General features: G+C 47.5%; 1 protein-coding gene across 6 annotated transcripts in view; it reads left to right on the top strand.

Annotated features, from left to right (window-relative positions):
• rabgap1l (RAB GTPase activating protein 1-like) overlaps window positions 1-24,258 on the top strand; it is a 462,369-nt gene extending 438,111 nt beyond the window's left edge. For 4 of the 6 annotated variants that reach the window (XM_080196010.1, XM_080196008.1, XM_080196011.1 and 1 more), the window contains 2 exons: window positions 20,356-20,553; window positions 23,565-24,258. In XM_080196010.1, coding sequence (XP_080052136.1) covers window positions 20,356-20,553; window positions 23,565-23,714 — 348 coding nt within the window. In that variant the 3' untranslated portion in view covers window positions 23,715-24,258. The remainder of the gene's footprint in view (window positions 1-20,355; window positions 20,554-23,564) is intronic. The other 2 variants (XM_080196013.1, XM_080196012.1) reach the window with 1 other exon arrangement.
• Window positions 24,259-24,626: the final 368 nt, after the last annotated feature.

Below are 24,626 nucleotides of genomic sequence, written 5' to 3'. Positions count from 1 at the left end.
CAATGTCAGTGTGACTAGCAGAATAAATACATGGGGTCACAGGGATAGGGCCTGGATGAGCTCAATGGGCCAAATGATCTCCTGTACTACAGGGATTCTAAGTCTGCCAGCATCTGTCAGGAGAGAATCACAGTTAATGTTTCAGGTCCTTTGACTCTTCATCCGAAGTGAAGGGAGGGAGCATGTAGAAACTGCAACAAAAATGAGCAACTTTAAGAACAAAAGCCAGATGGCTTTTAAGAGGGGAAGGGGGTTTGCATTGAGGCGATACATCTATGAGGTATTTTTTTAAAAAGGAGGGGGGTGGGGTAGTTTAAGAATGAGGAGAAAGGTCACAGTCTGAAGTTGTTGAGCTCAGTGTTGAGTCCTGAGGGCTGTAATGTGCCTGATTAGAAGATGAGATGGTACTCCTCCAGCTTATGTTGAGCTTCAATAGATCTGAGGATTGGGAGCAGTTTAGAATTCAGCAAAGAAGGACCAACGAATTGATTAAGAAGGGGAAGATACAGTACAAAAGTAAGCTTGCAGGGAGCATAAAGACTGACGCCAAGAATTTCTATAGATATGTGAAGAGAAAGAAGTTAGTGACGACAAATGTAGATCCCCTACAGATAGAAACAGAGGAATGTTTAATAGGGGACAAAGAAATGGCTGAGCAACTGAGTAAGAAGTATCACAACACTAGGTTAAAGACCACCAGGTTTAATTGTTATTTTGTAAATTGAGTTTGTGTCTGTATATGCCCTGTTTGCGAACAGAACTCCCACTTACCTAACGAAGGAGCAACACTCGAAAGCTAGTGGCTTCTGCTACCAAATAAACCTGTTGGACTTTAACCTAGTGTTGTGAGACTTCTTACTGTGTTTGCTCCAGTCCAATGCTGGCATCTTCACGTCGTGAGCAACTGAATGCATACTTTGGTGCTGTCTTCACGGAAGAGGTCACAAGTCAGATACCAAGAAAGGCTTGGATGGAGAGAAATTTGTTGTCTACTCAGGAGGAATTTTTCATTCAGTATGTGAATGGCCCGAATAGAGAGGGGGGCAAAACTTGATCTCCTCTTGGGAAATAAGGAAGGGCAGATGACAGAAATGTTAGTAAGGGATTGCTTTGAGACCAGTGACCATAATTCCATTAGTTTTAAGATAGTGATGGAGAATGATAGGTCTGGCCTAAAGTTAAAATTCTAAATTGGGGCAAGGCCAATTTAGAACATAGAACACAGAAAAACTACAGCACAAACAGGCCCTTCGGCCCACAAGTTGCGCCGATTATATCCCTACCTACTAGGCTTACTTATAACCCTCAATCCTATCAAGTCCCATGTACTCATCCAGAAGTCTCTTAAAAGACCCGATCAAATTTGCCTCCACCACCAATGGTGGCAGTCAGTTTCACTCACCCACCACCCTCTGAGCGAATAACTTACACCTGACATCTCCTCTGTGCCGACTCCCCAGCACCTTAAACCTGTGTCCCCTCGTAGCAACCGTTTCAGCCCTGGAAAAAAGCTTCTGAGAATCCACCCAATCCATACCTCTCAACATCTTATACATCTCTATCGGGTCACCTCTCATCCTTTGTCTCTCCAAGGAGAAAAGACCGAGCTCCCTCAACATATCCTCATGAGGCATGCCACCCAGTCCAGGCAACATCCTTGTAATTCTCCTCTGCACCCTTTCAATAGCTTCCATATCCCTCCTGTAATGAGGCAACCAGAACTGAGCACAGTGGGGTCTGACTAGGGTCTTATAAAGCTGCAGCATTATCTCCCGACTCCTAAACTCAATCCCTCAATTAATGAAGGCCATACACCATACGCCTTCTTGACCACATCCTCTACCTGCAAGGCCACTTTAAGAGTCCCATGGACCTGGACCCCAAGGTCCTTCTGATCCTCTACACTGCTAAGAGTCTTACCCTTGATATTATACTCCTTCATCCCATTTGACCTGCCAAAATGGACCACTACACATTTATCCGGGTTGAAGTCCATCTGCCACTTCTCCGCCCAGTCTTGCATTCTATCTATGTCATGCTGCGACTTCTGACATCCCTTCAAACTATCCACAACACCACCAACCTTCGTGTCGTCAGCAAACTTATCAACCCATCCCTCCACTTCCTCATCCAGGTCATTTATGAAAATTACAAACAGCAAGGGTTCCAGAACAGATCCCTGGGGCACTCCACTAGTGACCGACCTCCATGCAGAAAAAGACCCACCTACAACCACTCTCTGCCTTCTGTGGGCAAGCTAGTTCTGGATCCACAAGGCAACAGCCCCTTGGATCCCATGTCCTCTCACTTTCTCAAGAAAATTTTGCTGGTATCAGGCAGGAACTTTCAACAGTTAATTGGGAGAGTCTTGTGGGAAGGCAAAGGGAAGTTTGGTAAGCGGGAGGCTTTCAAAAGTGTGTTAACCAGGGTTCAGGGTAAGCACATTTCTCCTACAGTGAAGGGCAAGGCTAGTGAGAAGTCGGGAACCATGGATGACCCAGGATATTGAGGCTCTGGTCAAAAAGAAGAAGGAGGCACATGACATGCATAGGCTGCTTGAAGAGTATAGAGGGTATAGGAGTAGAGTTAAGAGAAATTAGGAGGGCAGAAAGGATACACAAGATTATTTTGGCAGATAAGGCAAAGGAGAATCCATAGAGCTTCTATAAGTACACAAAGGGCAAAAGAGTAACTGGGAAGAGAGTAGGGCCTCTTAAGGATCGACAAAGTCATCTATGTGTGGATCAACAAGAGATGGGTGAGATCCTAAATGAATATTTCTCATCAGTATTTACTGTTGAGAAAGGCTGTTGGGTCAGTTGTTGGAAGGTATTTTGAGAGACAGGATTTTCAGGCATTTAGAAATGCAAGGACTGATTAGGGACAGTCAACATGGCTTTGAGAGTGGAAAATCATGTCTCACAAATTGGATTGAGTTTTTTGAAGGGCTAACCAAGAAAGTAGTTGAGGGCAGTGCAATTGATGTTGTCTACATGGACTTTAGCAAAGTCTTTGACAAGGTACCACATGATAGGATGTTGCCATATATCTCACGGGATCCATAATGAGGTAGCAGAATGGATACAAAATTGGCTTGATGACAGAAGACAGACAGTAGTTGTGGAGGGTTGTTTTTTCAAACTGGAGGCCTATGACCATGTCCTCAGGGATCAGTGCTGGATCCATTGTTATTTGTCAGTTATATTAATGATTTGGATGAGAATTTAGTAGACATTATTAGTAAGTTTGCAGTTGACACCAAGATTGATGGCATAGTGGACAGTGAAGAATGTTATTTAGGATTCCAACATGGGCCAGTGGACTGATGAATGACACATGGAGTTTAATTTAGATGAATATGAGGTGATGCGTTTTGGCCAATCAAACCAGGGCAGGACTTATTCAGTTAATGGTGGGATACTGGGGAGAATTATAGAACAAAGATCTAGAGGTACAAGTTCATAACTCCTTGAAAGTGGAGTCACAGGTGGACAGAGTGGTGAAGAAGGAATTTGACATGCTTGCTTTCATTGGTCAGAACATTGAATACAGAAGTTGGGATGTCTTGTTGAAGTTGTACAAGACATTGGTAAGGCCACACTTAGAATACTGTGTACAGTTCTGGTCCCCCTATTATAGAAAGGATATTATTAAACTAGAAAGAGTGCAGAAAAGATGTACTAGGATGCACCGGGACTTGATAGTTTGAGTTATGAGGAGAGGCTGGGTACGCTGGGACTTTTTTCTCTGGAACATAGGAGACTTGGAGGTGATCTTACAGAGGCCTATAAAATAATGAGGGGCATAGATAAGCTAGATAGTCAATATTTTTTCCCAAAGTTAGGGGAGCCTGAAACTAGAGGGCATTGATTTAAAATGAGACGGAAGAGATACAGAAGGGTCCAGAGGGGCAATTTTTTCACACAGGGTGGTGAGTGTCTGGAACAAGCTGCCAGAGGGGGTAGTAGAAATGGGTACAATTTTGATTTTTAAAAAACGTTCAGACAATTACGTGGGTAAGATGGGTACAGAGGGATATGGGCCAAATGCAGGCAATTGGGACTAGCTTTGCGGTTAACAAAAGGGACGTGGACAAATTGGGCCGATGGCCTGCTTCCCACCTCTATGACTCTAAATGTTGGAGAATTCAAGACATAGTGAGAGGGAAGAACTGAGGGAGATCAATATTAGTAGAACATATAATCAGAACTAGAAGCAGGAATAGGCCATCTGGCTCTTCGAGCTTGCTCCGCCATTCAATAAGATCATGGCTGACCTTCTCTTGGACTCAGCTCCATTTACCCACCTGTTCACTATAATCCTTAATTCCTTTACTGTTCAAAAATTTATCTATCCTTGTCTTAAAAACATTCAATGAGGTAGCCTCAACTGTTTCACTGGGCAGGGAATTCCACAGGTTTACAACCCTTTGGGTGAAGAAGTTCCTCCTCAACTCAGTTCTAAATATGCTTCCCCTTATTTTGAGGCCATGTCCCCTAGTTCTACTTTCACCTGCCAGTGGAAACAACTTTCCTGCTTCTAACTTATCTATTCCCTTCATAACCTTATATGTTTCTATAAGATCTTCTCTCATTCTTCTGAATTCCAATGAGTATAATCCCCATCTACTCAGTGTCTCCTCAAAATCCAACTCCGGAATCAACCTAGTGAATCTCCTCTGCACCCCCTTCAGTGCCAGTATATCCTTTGTCAAGTAATGGTGCTGGGAAAATTGATAGGATTGAAGGCTGATAAATCCCCAGGGCCTGATCATCTATATCCCAGAGTACTTAAAGTGGCTTTCGAAATGGTGGATGCATTAGTGGTCATCTATAAATTCGGGAATAGCCCCTGCAGATTGGTGGGTAGCTAATGCCACTCCAATATTCAAAAAGGGAGGCAGAGAGAAAACAGGGAATTATAGACCACTAATTTTAGCATCTTTAGTGGAGAAAATTCTCAAATCCATTATCAAGGACTGTATAGTGGAGCATTTAAAAAGCAGTGGCAGGATCAGATGTGGTATATTTGGACTTTCAGAAAGTGTTTGACAATGTCCCACATAAGAAATTATTGTGCAAGCTTAAAGAGCATGGGATTGGGGGACCTATATTGAGATGGATAGAAAACTAGTTGGCAGAAAGGAAACAAAGAGTAGGAATTAATGGGTGTTTTTCAAATTGGTAGGTAGTAACTAGTGGGGTGCCACAGGGATCACTGCTGGGACTCCAGCTATTCACAATATATATTAATGATTTGGATGAGGGAACAAAATGTTCTCAAAGTTTGCAGATGATACCAAGTTGGGTGGGAGGATGAACTGTGACCAGGATGCAGAGATCCTTCAAAATGATTTGGACAGGTTGGGTGAGTGGCTAATCAGTGGCAGATGCAATAGAATTTGGATAAGTCTGAAATTATTCACTTTGAAAGCAAAAACGAGAAGGCAGATTACTACCCGAATAATAATAAATTGGGGGAGGGGAGTGTGCAGTGGGACCTGGGTGTCCTTGTGCACCAGTCACTGAAGGTAAGCATGCAGGTGCAGCAGGCAGTAAAGAAGCAAATGGTACGTTGGCCTTCATTGCTAGAGATTTCAAGTATAGGAGCAGGGATGTGTTGTTGCAATTGGGTGGCACGGTGGCACAGTGGTTAGCACTGCTGCTTCACAGCTCCAGGGTCCTGGGTTCGATTCCCGGCTCGGGTAACTGTGTGTGTGGAGTTTGCACATTCTCCTCGTGTCTGTGTGGGTTTCCTCCAGGTGCTCCAGTTTCCTCCCACAGTCCAAAGATGTGCGGGTTAGGTTGATAGGCCATGCCAAGAAGTTGCCCCTTAGTGTCCAGGGATGTATAGGTTAGATGGATTAGTGGGTATAATGTATAGGGATATGGGTGTAGGGTCTGGATGGGATTGTGTTTGGTGCAGACTCAACGGGCCAAAGGGCCTCTTTCTGCACTGTAGGGTCCTATGATTCTAATTATATAGGGCCTTGGTGAGGCCATACCTAGAGTATTGTGTGTAGATCAGACCTCCTTTTCTGAGGAAGGTTCTTGCTCTCGAGTAAGTACAGCGAAAGTTTACCAGGCTGATTCCCGTTGGCGGGATTGATGCATGAGGAGGGATTGATGCATGAGGAGAGATTGACTAGATGAGGATTGTTTTCGGTGGAGTTCAAACAAATGAGACTTATACTAACAGGACTAGACAGAGTAGATGCAGGGAGGATATTCCTGATGGTGGGGGAGTCCAGAAACAGGGATCACAGTCTGAGAATTCAGGGTAGACCATTTAGGACAGAGATGCAGAGACATTTCTTCAGCCAGAGTGGTAAGCCTGTGGAATATATTCGAGGGGCAGCAGGAAATAGCACTTGGGGCGAATGGGATCAAAGGTTATGGAGAAAGGGCAGGAATAGGCTATTGAGTTGGCCAATCAATCATGATCGTAACAAATGGCAGAGCAGGGTCGAAAGGCCAGATAGCCACCTCCTGCTCCTATCTTCTGTGTTTCACTGGAGCATTGCAGCAGGACGAGGACAGACATGGGGCATGAGAACAAGATGCTGAGTTAAAATTGCCACAACCAGAAGGTTGGGGTCACTGAGTGAAGGTGTTCCACAATACAGTCACCCTGACTGTGTTTAATCTCCCCAATGTACAGGAGACCACATTGGGGGGGGGACAATGAATACAACAAATCAAAACAAACAGGTCAAGTGAAATGCTGCTTAACCTGAAAGGAGTGCTTGGGGCCTTGAATGGTGAGAAGGGAGGAGGTAAAGGGGCTGGTAATGCACCTTGTGAGATCGTAGTAAGAAGTCTCACAACACTAGATTAAAGTCCAACAGGTTTATTTGGTAGCACTGCTGCTTCTTCAGGTGAGTGGGGAGTTGGGCTCTCAAATAGGGCGTATATATACACAGACTCAATTGGAAGATGATGTTTGGAATGTGAGTCTTAACAGGTCATCAAGTCTTTACAGGTACAGACAATGCGAGTGGAGAGAGGGTTAAGCACAGGTTAAAGAGGTGTGAATGGTCTCCAGCCAGGACAGTTAGTAAGATTTTATGAGCCCAGGCAAGTCATAGGGGTTACAGATAGAGTGACATGAACCCAAGATCCCGGTTGAGACAGTCCTCGTGTGTGGAACTTGGTTATCAGCTTCTGCTCGGCGATTCTTCATTGTCGTGTGTCTTGAAGGCCACCTTGGAGAATGCTTACCAGAAAAGTCCATGTTCTAAATTTGCACTCAGACCAGCTATGAAACACCACCAGGCAGACAAGACAACAGCAGGTGTCAGAACAGCTTTCTTGAAAGTCAACCCATGGCAAGTAACTGTCCCAGATGGGGTGCCTGGATGAACACTCAGATTCTGATGAGGAGGTATTCACAGACATCTTCAACCTCCCTGTACAACAATATGAGGTCTCTATATGCTTTAAGAAGATGGCCATCATCCCAGTGCCTAAGAAAAACCAAGAAGCGTGCCTCAATGACTATAATCCGGTGGCTGTCACATCCATCATTATGAAGTGCTCAAACGGCTAGTCTTGGCACAAATCAGTTCCAGCCTCCCGGACTGCTTGGATCCACTTCACTTCATCTACCACCGCAACAGGTCCACATCGGACGCCAACTCCCTGGCCCTGCACTCAACCTTGGAACACCTAGATGACAATAACACCTATGTCAGACCTTTATTTATTGACTACAGCTCAGCCTTCAACGCTCTTATTCTCCAAACTCGGTGGCCTGGGCCTCGGCTCCTCCTTCTGCAACTGGATCCTGAACTTCCTAACTCACAGATCACAATCAGTAAGAATAGGCAGCAATACCTCCTCCACGATCATCCTCAACACCGATGCCCTACAAGGCTGTGTTCTCAGTCCCCTATTATACTCCTTATACACCTGTGACAAATTCCCTTTCAATTCGATTTTCAAATTTGCTGATGACACCACTGTAGTGGGACAAATCTCAAACAATGTTGAGACAGAGTACAGGAATGAGATAGAGAATCTGGTGAATTGGTGCGGCAGCAATAATCTCTCCTTCAATGTCAACAAAATAAAGGAGATTATTGTCGACTTCAGGAAGTGTAGAGGAGAACATGCTCCTGTCTACATCAATGAAGAGGAAGTAGAAAGGATCGAGAGCTTCAAGTCTTTAGGTGTCCAGTTCACCAACAAGCTGTCCTGCTTCCCCACCAACACCTCCACTTTCTCAGAAGACTAAGAAAATTTGGCATGTCGACTCCAACTCTCACCAACTTTTACAGATGGACCATAGAATGCATTCTTTCTGGTTGTATCACAGCTTGGTACGGCTCCTGCTCTGTCCAAGACCACAAGAAATTACAAAAGGTCGTGAATGTAGCCCAATCCATCATGCAAACCAGCCCCCCATCCTTTGACTCTGTCTACGTTTCCTGCTGTCTCAACAAAACAGCTTCTTCCCTGCTTCTGTCAGACTTTTGAATGGACCAACCTTGTATTAACTTGATCTTTCTCTACACCCTAGCTATGACTGTAACGCTACATTCTGGACTTTTTCCTTCTCTATGAATGGTATGCTTTGCCTGTATAGCATGCAAGAAACAATACTTTTCACTGTATGCTAATACGTGTGACAATAAATCAAATCAAATTAACTATGCCATCTACATGCACACCAAGAACAGGAAACTTGAGAAACTCGGCATCATCATCATCATCATCATCATCGCCTTCCCCCTGTACCACAGGAGAAAACAGTACCACTGCGGGGAAGTCCATTGTCAACTTGTCGGACTACATCCTTCAACCAGGTGAAGTCAAAGTTCTCAGGCAAATTGTGGGGGTTACAGGTAGGGTGACATGAATCCAAGATCCCAGTTGAGGCAGTCCTCATGTGAAACTTGGCTATCAGTTTCTGCTCAGCGATTCTACATTGTCATGTGCCTTAAAGGCCGTCTTGGACAACACTTACACAAAGATTTGCGACTGAATGCCCTTGACTGCTGAAGTGGTCCCCAACAGGAAGGCAACACCCTGCCTGGTGATTGTCAAGCGGTTCATCCGTGGTTGCAGCGTCTAAATGGTCTTATCGGTATACTGTGCCTCGTGACATCCTTTCCTGCAGTGTATCAGGTAGACAACATTGGCTGAGTTGCATGAGTATGTACTGTGTACCTGATGGATGGTATTCCCATCTGAAATGACGGCATCCATGTCGATGATCCGGCATGTCTTGCAGAGGTTGCTGTGGCAGGGTTATGTGGTGTTGTGGTCACTGTTCTCCTGGAGGCTGGATAGTTTGCCGCGGACACTGGTCTGTTTGAGAATGTGCAGTTGTTTGAAGGCAAGAAGTGGGGGTTTGGGAATGGCTTTAGCTTCATTGATGACATGTTGAAGGCTCTGAAGAAGATGTCGTGACTTCTCTGCTCCAGAGAAATACTGGACGATGAAGGGCTATACTTGGCCATGTCACGTGTTTATCATCTGAGGAGGTCAGTGCTGTTTTTTGCTGTGGCGTGTCAATCGATGAATCAAGAGCCATATCCTGTAAGGGTGTTTTTCAGCGTCTGTTGTGTTCATCCTCGTGAGAGATCCTGTGTATGCAGAGGGCTTGTCTGTAGGGGTTGATTTCTTTAATCTATTTCGGGTGGAAGCTGGAGAAGTAGAGCACCGTGAGGTTATCCATGGGTATGCAGTGCATTGAAATGCTGAGGTGACCTTGGAGATGCATGTGTCTAAGAATGCAACTGATTCTGGAGAGTAGTCCGTGATGGGTTTGATGGCAGGATGGAACTGATTGATGTCATTATGTAGTTGTTTCAGTGATTGCTCGCTGTGAGCCCAAAGGAAGAAAATGTCATTGATGTATCTAGTGTATAGCATCGGTTGAAAGTCCTGTGTAGCGAAGAAGTCTTGTTTGAACCTGCGCATGAAGATGTCGGCATATTGAGGTGCGAATTTAGTCCATATGACCGTTCGTGTCTCTGGATGAAGAACTGGTTGTTGAAGATGAAGATATTGTGGTTCAGGTTGAAGTGGGTGAGTTGTAGAATTGCATCCGGAGATTGGCATTGAGTAATGAAGCAGTTGCAGCAATGCCGTTGTTGTGGGGGATGCTGGTGTAGAGTGACAAGATGTCCATTGTGGCGAGGGGTGTTCCCTTCTCAACTGCTCCATGGGTGCTGAGTTTCTGTAGGAAGTCTGTAGTGTCACGACAGAAGCTGGGGGTTCTTTGTACAATGGGTTTCAGGATGCCCTCAACATAGCCAGAGAGGTTACATAAGAACATAAGAAATAGGAGCAGGAGTAGGCCATCTGGCCCTTCGAGCCTGCCCCGCCATTCAATAAGATCATGGCTGATCTGTCGTGGCTCAGTTCCACATTCCCGCCCTCTCCCCATAACCCTTAATCCCCTCTCTTATCAAAAACCCATCAACCCGCGTCTTAAAAATATTTAGCGAGGTAGCCTCCACCACACAGGGTCCCATTGCCTGATACGAATTGACGGCCAGATGTGTTGGCCTTGTGTATCTTTAGGAGGCAGCAGAGCTCTCCAAAGTGCAGAGTAAGTGGGATGAGAGCACGGAGGGTGCTCTGAAGTTCTGGATCAAAGGCCTTAATCAGTCTGTTGAGTTGATGGGTGTGTTCTTTGATCGGATCTGCGGGTAACTGTCTGTGGTGTTCCTGGTTGTTCATTTGTTGGTACACTTCTTTGCAGTAATCCGTTCTGTTCAGTATGATGGTGACCACTCCTCTGTCTGCTGGTTTGATGACAATGTTGTGGTTGGCCTTGAGAGTGCAGATGGCGTTGCGTTGTGCTTGGGTGACGTACTGGGCTGTCTTGTTTGCAGCTGATGAATCTTGCATTGACACATCTCCTAACAACTTGGGCATAAATGTCGAGTCAAGGGCAGCGGCCTTCTGGAGGGGTCCAATTGGACTCTATCCTCTTCAGTTGCTGCACTGCAGCTCTTTCTGTCACATGTTCTAGTTCATTGGCTATCTCATTGGGTCTGCTGTTGGCCTCTTGGGGTTTGTGGAAGAGCTTCATTTGCCTGATGAATTCCTCTCTGTCCACCACAAGACTGATGATGGTGGGGCAGAAATTGAGCCCTCGGCTGAGAACTTTGATTTCATCTGGTTGAAGGGTGTAGTCCGACAAGTTGACAATGGACTTCCCTGCAATGGTACTGTTTTCTCCTGTGGTACGGGGGGGACTTGATTGCTGCTGGCGATGATGCTAAGTTTCCTGTTCTTGGTATACATGTAAATGGCGTAGTCTTGTCTGCTTGGCGGTGTTTCGCAGCTGGTCTGTGTCCTGAGTGCAAGTTGAGAATATAGACTTTTCGAGTAAGCGTTCTCCAAGGCAGCCTTCAAGACACATGACGATGCAGAATCGCTGAGCAGAAACTGATAGCCAATTCCACACACATGAAGACGACTTCAACCGGGATCTTGGGTTCATGTCACACTACCTGTAACCCCCATGATTTCCCTGGGCTTGCAACATCTTATTAACTAACCTGGCTTGAGACAATTCACACTGCTTTAACCTATGCTTAATCTTCTGTCCACTTGCATTGTCTGTAACTGTAAAGACTTGATGACCTGTAAAGACTCATATTCCAACCATCATCTTGCAATTGAGTCTGATTCTCTATATGCCCTGTTTGTGAATTCAACTCTCTACTCACCTGATGAAGGAGCAGTGCTCCGAAAGCTCATGCTACCAAACAAAGCTGTTAGACTTTAACCTGGTGTTGTGAGACTTCTTACTGTGCCTACCCCAGTCCAACGCTTGCATTTCCACATCATGGCTACCATCTGAGATTGTGAGGAAAGGTCTGTGGGAAGGGAGTAGTTGTATGTGATGAAGGAGTGGATGAGAGTGTCAAAAAGGGAGCAGTCCTTAGAGTGCTGACGGTGGGGTGGAACCAAGAAAAGTACAACACAGGAATAGGCCCTTCAGCTCTCCAAGCCCATGACAATCACGATGCCCTACAAACTACAAAAAACCCCTTCTGTCTTACTCAGTCTACATCTCTATATTTCCTCCCTATTCATGTATCCATCCAGATACCTCTTAAATGTTACTAATGTTCTTGCTTTCATCATCTCTGGCAGTGCATTCCAGGTACCCACTAATCTCTTTATGAAAAGCTTCACCTGCATATCTCGCTTAAACTTTCCGCCACTCACCTTGAACCTATGCCCCCTTGTCATTGACACTTCCAACATTGGAAAAACCTCTGATTATCCATCCTGTCTACGCCTCCTAATTTTGTAGACCTCTATCAGGTCTCCCCTCACCTTCCGTCTTTCCAGTGAAAACAATACTAGTTTATTCAACCTCTCCTCATAGCTAACACGCTTGAGACCAGGCAATGTCCTGGTGAACCTTCTTTGCACTCTCTGCAAAGCTTCTATGTCTTTCCGATTAGTGTGGTAACCAAAACTGTACATAATACTCCAAATGTGGCCTAACCAAGGTTTTATATCGCTGCAACATGATTTCCCAACTCTTGTATTCAATGCCCCAGCTGATGAAGGCAAGCATGCCATATGCCTTCTTAATTACCTTGGCCACCTGTGTTGCCACTTTTAAGGAAATGTGTACCTGCATGCTCAGATCCCTATGTATGTTAATGTTCCTAAGGGTTCTGTCATTTACAGTCTAATTCACACCTAAATTTGATCCTCCAAAATGCATCACCTCGCATTTGTTTGGATTAAACTCCATTTGCCATTTCTGTGCCCAAGTCTCCAATCTCCTATATCTATATTCTATGAAGAGATGTATTTCATGGTCGTATCATGCAGAGATGGCAGAGGACGTCTCTTTGAATGCGGAGGCTGGTGGGGTGAAAAATGAGCTTTCTAGACTGAGATTTAGGCTTTCATTGGGTAATAATCTTGGGTGATCTGGAACCAAGACAGCTAGATGAAATTCAGACACAAACTAGCAATGATTTATTGAACTGGCCATGTTCAGCTACAGCTTTTTCTTATTTCCTGGTTCACAAGATGTGGGCATTGCTACCAGTGACCATCCCTAACCTCCTAACCACCTCTCCGCTAGCTCTGACCTCAGTCACATTAAATCCTTAACCAATTAGTTGGTATTCTCAGCCCAGTACACGGAAAGCTCAGCATTTTCCAGAAGGGTTAATCTAATATTGTGTAAACCATTTTAATAGTGGGAGGATTCAGCTATTTGTCTTCCTGTTTCCTCATTTACCTAATAACTGGGTGAACATATTGGGACATTATAAGAACATAAGAACATAAGAAATAGGAGCAGGAGTAGGCCATCTAGCCCTTCGAGCCTGCCCCGCCATTCAATAAGATCATGGCTGATCTGTTGTGGCTCAGTTCCACTTTCCCGCCCTCTCCCCATAACCCTTAATCCCCTCTCTTATCAAGAACCCATCAACCCGCTTCTTAAAAATATTTAGCGAGGCAGCCTCCACCACTTCAACGGGCAGAGAATTCCAGAGATTCACCACCCTTTGAGTGAAGAAGTTCCTCCTCAACTCCGTTCTAAACCGCCTCCCCTTTATCTTGAGGCTGTGCCCCCTAGTCCTACTGTCTTTTTTGAGCGGGAAGAGTCTCTCCACCTCTATCCTATCCATCCCATTCATCATCTTATACGTCTCAATGAGATCTCCCCTCATTCTTCTAAACTCTAACGAGTACAAGCCTAGTTTATTCAGCCTCTCCTCATAGCTCAATCCCCTCAACTCCGGTATCAGCCTAGTAAACCTCCTCTGCACTCCTTCCAGGGCCAAAACATCCTTGCGCAGGTGCGGCGCCCAAAACTGCACACAGTACTCCAGCTGCGGCCTCACCAATGCCCTATACAGCTGCAGCAAGACCTCCCTACTTTTATATTCAATCCCCCTCGCTATGAAGGCCAGCATCCCATTCGCCTTCCTGACCACCTGCTGCACCTGCAAGCTGGGTTTTTGCGACTCATGCACAAGGACCCCGAGGTCCCTCTGCACCGTCGCCTGCTGCAGTTTTTCGCCACGTAAGTAATAGTCCTTCCTACCATTCTTCCTACCAAAGTGGACCACCTCACACTTGCCAACATTAAATTCCATTTGCCATTTCCTGGCCCATTCGCCCAGCCTATCTAGATCCTTCTGCAGACTCTCCACACCCTCCGCACAATTTGCCTTTCCCCCAATCTTGGTGTCATCAGCAAATTTCGACACCCTGCACTCGGTTCCCTCCTCCAGATCATCTATATAAATGGTAAATAGCTGAGGCCCCAGCACCGACCCCTGGGGCACCCCACTAGTCACCAACCGCCAATCCGAATAGCACCCATTGACCCCCACTCTCTGCCTCCTAGTTGACAACCAATCCTCTATCCACGCTAACACCCTACCCCCAACTCCATGTCCCCTGACCTTCTGCAATAACCTCTTGTGAGGTACCTTGTCAAACGCCTTCTGAAAATCCAGAAAGACCACATCCACCGGCTCTCCTCTATCCACTGCCCTAGACACATCCTCATAGAACTCCAGTAAATTTGTCAGACACGACTTCCCTTTAATGAAACCGTGTTGCGTCCGCCCTATCAAGCAATTCCCTTCAAGATGCCTCGCAATTTCCTCCTTAATGACAGATTCTAACATTTTACCTACCACAGACGTTAAACTAACCGGCCTATAATTCCCCGCCTTTTGCCTGGCACCCTTCTTAAACAACGGCGTAACATTAGCCGTTTTCCAATCTTCCGGCACTTCCCCGGAATCCAGCGACGTCTGGAAAATAACCACCAAGGCATCCACTATAACCTCCGCCATTTCTTTCAGAACCCTCGGATGCATTCCATCCGGTCCTGGGGACTTGTCCACAATCAGCCCCTCCAGTCTGTCGAGCACCACCTCTCTAGTAACAGTAATGTCATTAAGACCCTCCATTCCTACCACCTTTCCATCGCTAACACCCGGCAAATTATTCACGTCCTCCTCCGTGAAGACAGAAGTTCCTGCTTTAATTCTTGAATTGTTTTGCTTTATCCTTTCGTGGGATGAGGGTATTGCTGGCAGGGCCAGCATTTGTTGCCCATCTCAAATGGATCTCAATCAGCCATTTCAGAGGGCAGTTAAGAGTTAACCACATTGCCATGTCTTTGGAGTCACATGTAGGCTAGACCATGTAAGAATGGCAGATTTCCTTCCCTAAAGGACAATGTATTCCTTGGCATCACAAGTGCACATCTAAATACTTATAAACTGAGATGAGGAGAAATTTCTTCACTGAGGGTGGCTTATCTGTGGAATTCTCTATGACAGAAAACTATGGAGGCCAAGTCACTGAATAAATTTAAGTAGGAAATAAACAGATGTCTAGACTCTAAAGTGTTAAGGAGTACAGGGAGTGCATGGGAGTAGGATCTTGAGATAGAGGATTAGCCACAATCATTGAATAGTAGAGCAGGTTTCATAGAATCATAGAAACCCTACAGTGCAGAAAGAGGCCATTTAGCCCATCGAGTCTGTACTGACCACAATCCCACCCCCATATCCCTACATATTTACCTGCTAATCCCTCTAACCTACAAATCTCAGGACTCTAAGAGGCAATTTTTAGCATGGCCAATCAACCTAACCTGCACATCTTTGGACTGTGGGAGGAAACCGGAGCACCTGAAGGAAACCCACGCAGACATGAGGAGAATGTGCAAACTCCAGACAGACAGTGACCCAAGCCAGGAATTGAACCTCGGTCCCTGGAGCTGTGAAGCAGCAGTGCTAACCACTGTGCTACCATGAAGGGCCTAAAGGCCTATTCCTGCTCCTATTTTCTACGTTTGTATAAGTGTTTACAAAAATCAATGATAGTTTCAGTAATAACTATGAAACTATCTTTCAATTCCAGATTTATTAATTGAATTGAAATTTCATCAGTTGCTATGGTGGGATTTGAGCTTCAAGAATTCTACAACAAAGAGGAACTCATCATTCATCGGGAACTGTCCAATTAGTCCCAATCCCTGACACCTTTTCCAATGTCCAGCAACCTTTCCTATTTGGAATATTTATTCCAGTCCCTATAGAAAGTAGCTGTTGAATCAACTTCTGGCAGAACATTCCAGAGCAGAACTTGCCACGTTGAAAGTAATTCTCCTCACCAAACCCCCACCCCAAACGTCTCCAATTTTTTCCCAACTTGAACCACTGCAGTCCATGTGGTGTACGTGCACCCACAGAGCTGTTAGGATTTTGACCCTAGAAGAGTGATATATTTCCAAGTCAGGATGCGAAGTGGAGGGGAACCTCCAGGTGCTAACGTCATTGGAATTGTAATCCAGAAAGCTAGACTAATCCTCTGTGATATGGGTTCAAACTCTACCATGGCAGCTGGTAGAATTTCAACTTATTAATGAAATATGGTAATTGCTACCATGAAATTATCATCAATTGTAAAAAGCTGTTTGATTCACTAATGTTCCTGAAGGAAGGTAATCTGCTACCCTTACCTGAACTAACCTGCATGTGAGTCCAAATCTACAGCAATGAATCTTAACTACTCTTTACGATAAACCAGGACAAAGGATCAGGATTAGGCCTTAGACCCTTCAAGCCTCCTGTGCCATTCAATATGATGGTGACTGAACATAGAACATTACAGCACAGTACAGGCCCTTCAGCCCTCAGTGTTGTGCCGAGCAATGTCCAATCCCAAGATCAAGCTATCCCACTCCCTAGCATTCTGGTGTGCTCCATGTGCCTATCCAATAACTGCTTGGAAGTTCCTAAAGTTGTCCGACTTCACTATCACAGCAAGCAGTGTATTCCACACCCCAACCACTCTGAGTGAAGAATCTGCCTTGGACATCTCTCCTATATCTCCCACCAGGAACCTTATAGTTATGCCCCCTAGTAACAGCTACATCCACCTGAGGAAATAGTCTCTGCCCATCCACTCGATCAATCCCCATCATCATCTTATAAACCTTTATTAAGTTGCCTATCATCCTCCTCTGCTCTAAAGAGAAAAGCCCCAGCTCCCTCAACCTTTCCTCATAAGACCCACCCTCCAAACCAGGCAGCATCCTGGTAAATCTCCTCTGCACTCTCCCCCATGCTTCCACATCCTTCTTATAGTAAAGTGACCAGAACTGCACACAATATTCCAAATGTGATCTCACCAACGTCTGGTATAGTTGCAGCATAACCCCACGGCTCATAAAGTCAAACCCCCTGTTAATAAACGCTAACACATATAAGCCTTCTTCACGGCTTTATCCACTTAAATGGCAGCCTTCAGAGATCTGTGAATCTGAACCCCAAGATCTCTCTGTTCCTCCACACTCCTCAGAACCCTGCCATTGACCCTGTAATCTGCATTCGAGTTTGTCCTATCAAAGTGAATCACCTCGCACTTACCAGGGTTAAACTCCATCTTCTACTTTTCAGCCCAGCTCTGCATCCTATCAATGTCTCTTTGCAGCTTGCAAGAGCCCTCCAGCTTATCCACTACTCCACCAATCTTGGTGACGCCAGCAAATTTACTAACCCACCCTTCAGCCCCCTCTTCCAAGTCATTGATAAAAATCACAAATAGCAGAGGACTCAGCACTAATCCCTGTGGTACACCGCTGGTAACTGGCCTCCAGTCTGAAAATTTTCCCTCCCACCACCACCCTCTGTCTTCAATGAGTCAGCCAGTTACTTATCCAATCAGCCAAATTTCCTTCTATCTCACACATCCTTATCTTCTTCATGAGCCTACCATGGGGAACCTTATCAAACACCTTACTAAAATCCATGTATACGACATCTACTGCCCTACTTTCGTCCACACACTTAGTTACCTCCTCAAAGAATTCACTCAAATTTGTGAGGCAGGGCTTACCTCTCACAAAACCATGCTGACTATCCCAGATTAAACCGCATCTTTCCAAATGGTCATAAATCCTGTCTCTTAGGATCCTTTCCGTTAACTTACTGACCAACAAAGTAAGACTAACTGGCCTATAATTACCAGGGTCATTCCTATTTCCTTTCTTGAAGAGAGGAACAACATTCACCACTCTGCAGTCCTCTGGCACAAACTCTAGCATAAGTGAGGACCCAAAGATCAAAGCTAATGTCTCCGCAGTCTCATCCCTTGCCTCCCAAAGTATCCTAGGATGTATCCCATCTGGCCCAGGGGACTTATTGACCCTCAGGTTTTTCAAAATTGCTAATACACCTTCCCTCAGAACATCTACCTCCTCCAGCCTATCAGCCTGTATCACAACACATCCTCAAAAACATGGCCCCTCTCCTCAGTGAACACTGAAGAAAAGTATTCATTCAACGCCTCATCTATCTCCCCTGACTCCATGCACAAGTTCCCACTACTACCCTTGACTGGCCCTAACCTCACCCTGGTCATTCTTTTATTTCTCACGTAGGAGTAAAAAGCCTTGGGGTTTTCCTTTATCCGACTCGCCAAGGACTTCTCATGCCCCCTACTAGCTCTTCTAAGCCCTTTTTTTAACACATTCCTAGCTACCTTGTAACACTTAAGCGACCCAGCTGAACCTTGTTTCTTCATCCTTACATATTCAACCTCCTTTGTGAACCATGGTTCCCTCACTCGACCATTTCCTCCCTGCCTGCCAGGGTCAAGAGCACGCTGTATTTGTTCCTTGAAAAAACCCCACTTTTCGTTTGTGCCCATACCTGACAGTTTCTGTTCCCATCTTATGCCCCCTAATTCTTGCCTAATTGCATCATAATTACCCATGCCCCTATTATAAACCTTGCCCTGTCGTGTGACCCTATCCCTCCCCATTGCAATAACGAAGGACACCGAATTGTGGTCACTACCTCCAAAGTGCTCTCCCACAAACAAATCTAACACTTGGCCCAGTTCGTTACCCAGTACCAAGTCCAATATGGCCCCACCTCTTATCGGCTTATCCACATATTGTGTCAGGAAACTCTCCTGCACACATTGTACAAAAAGTGTCCCATCCAAACTATTCGGCCTATAAAGGTTCCAATCAATATTTGGAAAGTTAAAGTCACCCATGATAATTACCCTGTGACCTCCACACCTATTCATAATCTGCTTTGCCATTTCCTCCTCCACATTTCTATTACTATTTGGGAGCCTATAGCAAATTCCTAACAACGTGACCGATCCTTTCCTATTTCTAACTTCAGCCCATATTACCTCAGTAGGCAGATCCACCTGGAAGTGCCTTTCAGCAGCTGTTAAATTATCCTTGATTAACAATGCTACTCCTCCACCTCTTTTACCACCTTCCTTACTCTGACTGATCTGGTTATTGCCTCAATTCCATTTTCCTATCTGCCCCCTCTCATAATCCTTGATTCCTTTGTCTAACAAAAACCTCTCTATCTCAGCCTCGAATAAATCCTGCTTTCTGGGGAAGAGAGTTTCACAAGTGAGTGATACTTCAATATTTAGGCCTCAGCTCTGATCACCTTGCCGTCATGTGTCTGTAATGGTTATCAGATCATGCATATTTATTTCTGTCCGTGCTAACAATTCGTTCATAAAGCTGTGCACATTCAGACACATGCAGTCTTTATCTTAAGTCTTTCTACTACTATTGCGATGGCCTAACCAGTCACTCGTTGCAAGGAAGTGGGCATTAAATGCTGACCCATGTCCAGGAAAGAATAAAACAACCTCTCAGCCCTTGATCTCATGCTTTATTTACATTAGACTGATCTGTACCTTCACTCCATTGACTAGCATTGCTTCCATAATGTACCCCAGAGAAATCTGTTGATGTTGTTTTGAAATGATCCCGAGCCACAGCACGTTTTTTTGGGTTTCACATTTCCACCACCTTATCCATGAAAAATTGTTTCCCAATGTAATCTCCTGAACGTTGTTTGGGCGGCACAGTAGCACAGTGGTTAGCACTGCTGCTTCACAGCTCCACGGTCCTGGGTTCGATTCCTGGCTCGGGTCACTGTCTGTGCGGAGTTTGCACATTCTCCTCGTGTCTGCGTGGGTTTCCTCTGGTTACTCCGGTTTTCTCCCACAGTCCAAAGATATGCGGGTTAGGTTGATTGGCCATGCTAAGAAATTGCCCCTTACTGTCCAGGGATGCGTAGGTTAGAGGGATTAGTGGTTATAATATGTAGGAATATGGGGGTAGGGCCTGGGTGGGATTGTGTTCGGTGCAGACTCAGTGGGCCGAAGGGCCTCTTTCTGCACTGTAGGGTTCTATGAACAACCTGGCTCTAATAGTCTCCTTTGATCTGGACTTCCTCTGTACCCCTGGCGTGGGAGTGACATGAGGTTTCTGGGTGAATGGTACCACTGAAAGCCCTAGGCAAGTGTCTTCATTGAGAGCTCTCTGTTCAACCGGCAGGGTAAAGTGTTATCATGTGATCAATGCTGTGAGCTCTTCAGGAAGGACGGCGAATTCCAGCTCCCAGACCCTGGGCAGGATCATCCAAAGCAGCACATGGATGAGGAGAAGGAACTTCTGAAGAAGCAGCTGAGGGAGATGGAGCTGGAGCTGGCCCAGACTAAACTGCAGCTGGTGGAGGCCAAGTGTAAAATACAGGTACTGGGGGAGGAAGAGGGGGAGTGGGAGTGAGAGTGGCCGATGGGGGAACAAGAGCAGCCGGGGGAGTGAGAGTGGGAGCGCAGCGGTCGGGGCAGTGAAAGGAGGAGTGAGAGTGGCGGGAGGTGAGGGGGAAGCAAGAGTGGCTTGGGGGTGCGAGAGCGGCCGTGGGAGTGAGAGGGAGAGGGAGAGCAAGAGCGGCCAGGGGACTGAGGGCGATGGAGGAGTGAGGAAGAGGAAGAGCAGCTGGGGGAGGGAGAGCGGCATGACCCGGTGAATGAGAGGGCGAGGGAGAGGGTCGGGGCAGTGAGGGTGGGGGAGGAGGCCGCGGGAGTGAGGGAGGGAGGGAGGAGGGAGTGAGGGGGCCGGGGGGGGTGGCGTGAGGGGGCCAGGGGAGTGGGGGAGCGAGGGAGGAGTGGAGGACCGAGGGAGGGAGGAGGCCAGGGGAGTCGGGGAAGGGGGGGGGCAGGGAGTGAGGGGGCCAGAGGAGTGAGGGGGAGAGGGGGGTGGGGGGGTGGAGCTGGAGGAGTGAAGGGGGTGGAGGAAGGGGGCCAGAAAAGTGAAGAAGGGAGGGAGGGGGCTGGGGAAATGAGGGGGGGGACTGGGGGAGGGTGGGAGGGAGGGAGGGAAGGGGCTGGGAGAGGGAGGTGGGGGGGACCGAGGGAGTGAAGGGGAGGAGAGGAAGGGAGGGGGAGGGGGAAAGAGAGGGCCGGGCAAATGAGGGACTGGGATGGAGCGGGGAAAGGGAGGGAGAGGGCCAGGCGAGGGAAGGGGAGGGGAGAGGAAGGGGGCCAGCGAGTGAGGGAGAGGGAGAGAGGTGGGGGAGAGGGCTGGGTGAGTGAGGGAGGGGGATGGAGAGGGGAGGGGGAGGGAGTGTGCTAGGGGAATGAGGGGAAGGGGACGGGGAGGGCCGGTTACTGGGGGAGTGAGGAAGGAGGAGGGGGGGGAGAGAATATAGAACATTACAGCGCAGTACAGGCCCTTCGGCCCTCGATGTTGCGCTGACCAGTGGAACCAATCTAATGACCCTCTAACCTAAACTATTCCAATGTTATCCATATGCCTATCCACTGACCATTTGAATGCCCTTAACATTGGCGAGTCCACAACTGCTGCAGGCAGGACATTCCACGCCCTTACTACCCTCTGAGTAAAGAACCTACCTCTGACATCTGTCCTATAATTACCACCCCTTAATTTAAAGCTATGTCCCCTTGTGTTAGCCATCACCATCCGAGGAAAAAGTCTCTCACTATCCACCCTATCTAACCCTCTGATCGTCTTGTATGCCTCAATTAGGTCACCTCTTAACCTTCTTCTCTCTAATGAAAATAACCTCAAGTCCCTCAGCCTTTCCTCATTAGACCTTCCCACCATACCAGGCAACATCCTGGTAAACCTCCTTTGCACCCTTTCCAATGCCTCCACATCCTTCTTATAATGCGGTGACCAGAACTGTACGCAATACTCCAAGTGCGGCTGCACCAGAGTTTTGTACAGTTGCAACATGATCTCACGGCTCCAAAATTCAATCCCTCTACCAGTAAAAGCTAATAGGGAGTGTGGTGGGTTGGGGGGGGATGGGGGGGAGAAGGGGGAGGGAGAGGGCTGGGGGAGTGAGGGAGGGGGAAGGGGGAGGGAGAGGGCTGGGGGAGTGAGGGAGGGGGAAGGGGGAGGGAGAGGGCTGGGGGAGTGGGGGAGGGGGAGGGAGAGGGCTGGGGGAGTGAGGGAGAGGGCTGGGGGAGTGAGGGAGGGGGAAGGGCGAGAGAGAGGGAGGGGAGAGAGGGAAAGAGACGGCTGGGGGAGTCAGGGAGGGGGAGGGAGAGAGCCGGGGGAGAAGGGGAGGGAGAGGGCCGGGGGAGTGAGGGAGGGGAGGGAGAGGGCCGGGGGAGTGAGGGAGGGGAGGGAGAGGGCCGGGGAAGTGAGGGAGGGGGAGGGAGAGGGCCGGGGGAGTGAGGTGGAGAGGGCCAGGGGAGTAAGGGAGAGGTGGGGAAGAGGGCCGCGGGAGCAAGGAAGGGGTGGGGGAGAGTGCTGGGGTAGTGAGGGAGGGGAGAGGGGGAGTGCCAGTGGAGTTAAGGAGCGGAGCGGGGGAGGGAGAAGGCTGGGGGAGGAGGGGAAGGGTGAAGGGGGAGGGAGAGGGCCAGGGGAATGAGAGAGGGGGATGGGGAAGGGAGAGGCCACGGAGGGAGAGAGTGAAGGGGCCAGAAGAGTGAGGTGGCAGGAGGAGGCAGAGCAAAGAAAGGGTGGGTATCAGAGGAGCAGGGAGAGGGAGAAAGAGAGGAGCCAAGTGAGTTTGAGGGTGAGAGGTTGGTGAATTGAGAGGGGGAGGGGTGGGAAGAGTGTGTGTGAGAAAAGAACTGAGAAATGGAGAGGAGTCAGGGAGGGAGGGGGAAGGGAGAGGGGCTGTGGGACAGTGGGAAAGGAAAGGGGTCAGCGGAGTGTGGAAGGCTTGGAGATTGCAAAGGAGTGAGAGAGGTTTGTGTATTACCCTTCCCTTGGCACTCCAACACCAAGTCTTCTGTACAGCATCGGAGCTCCCCACGCTCAGTGTATGAGTACAGGATGGTCTTGGTCTCAGTGTGTGAGTGCGGGGTGCTCTCTGTCTCAGTGTGTGAGTACAGGGTGGTCCCTGCCTCAGTGTGTGAGTGCAGGGTGCTCTCTGTCTCAGTGTGTGTGTACAGGGTGCTCTCTGTCTCAGTGTGTGTGTACAGGGTGCTCTCTGTCTCAGTGTGTGAGTACAGGGTGGTCCCTGTCAGTCTGTCTCAGTGTGTGAGTACAGGGTGGTCCCTGTCAGTCTGTCTCAGCGTGAGAGTGCGGGGTGCTCTCTGTCTCAGTGTGTGAGTACAGGGTGGTCCCTGTATCTGTGTGTGAGTACAGGGTGGTCCCTGTATCTGTGTGTGAGTACAGGGTTGTCCGTAGCTCAGCTAAACCTTTAACCTGGTGTTGTGAGACTTCTTGTTGTGAAGAGTTACTTTGAGTTTGAATCACTGTTTCCTCTCTGCCTTTCACAGGAGCTGGAACATCATCGCGGGGCTCTCCTCAACGAGATCCAAGCTGCCAAAAACTCCTGGCTCAGCAAAACTCTCAATTCGATCAAAACTGCCACTGGCACACAGCCCCCTCCCCCTCCACCACCTCCTGCTCCCAAGGAAAGCACATAGTCCCCTCCTGCCCAGACGGTGAATGGACAGCAGCCTGAGTAATACCTCCTTTGGTAGCAAACACTCACTACATACACATCATCCTCAAAACCAGAAGCTGAGGGTGAGCGCTCAGCTTTCATCTTTCTGTCCATTCAAACACACTCACATTATTTAATCCAATCTTTCTATTGATTAAACAAGAAATGTTATTGCAATTTGGAAACAATATCTCGTCAGTGTCATTGTAATCAGTAGTTGATTGGTAATGTATTTGGTTAATATCATCAATGGATCAATTCTACAGACAGTTGCAGAAATGAGGTGCACTCAGCAAAATGTACTTTATTTATTCATCCTGTCTACGCTGGCTGATGGTGTTTTTCACTCACTCCCACTTGCTCCCTCTCTCTCATCTTTCTCTCTGTCTCTCTCTGTATGTTTCTCTCTCTCTCACTCATTCACTCAGTCTTTCTCTCTCTCTCGCTCACAGACACACACACACACTCTTTTTCTCTGTCTCTCCCCACATCCCTCTGTGCCTCTCCCTGCCTCTCTCGCTCCCTCTCGCCCCGCCTCTCTCTCTGTCGCCCCACCTCTCTCTGTCGCCCCACCTCTCTCTCTCTCGCCCCCTCCCCTCGCCCCACCCCCCCCTTTCCCTCCCTCCCCCTTTCCCTCCCTCCCTTTCCCTCCCGTCCCTCTCTCTGTCAGTCTCTCATTCTATTTGTACCTGGCTGCTCTCATTCATGAAGTCATAATACCAGCGATGTTTTGCTCAGGTTGCTTCCAAAACCCCCCCCTCTCTCTCTCTCTCTTTTTGGACATGCTATCTGACTCACCAACTGTTCTGCTCGGATCTTTCTGCCGGAGAGTCCAACATTCTTCCCTTTCACTCTTTACAAACTGGTGTGTGCACACACGGCAGACCAACAG

The sequence above is a fragment of the Carcharhinus amblyrhynchos genome, chromosome 9, assembly GCF_965287045.1.
Source record: "Carcharhinus amblyrhynchos chromosome 9, sCarAmb.v2.hapA, whole genome shotgun sequence".
NCBI lineage: Eukaryota > Metazoa > Chordata > Chondrichthyes > Carcharhiniformes > Carcharhinidae > Carcharhinus > Carcharhinus amblyrhynchos.
The sequence above is the reverse complement of the archived record's forward strand: the minus strand, read 5'-3'. Positions and strand labels throughout refer to the sequence as shown.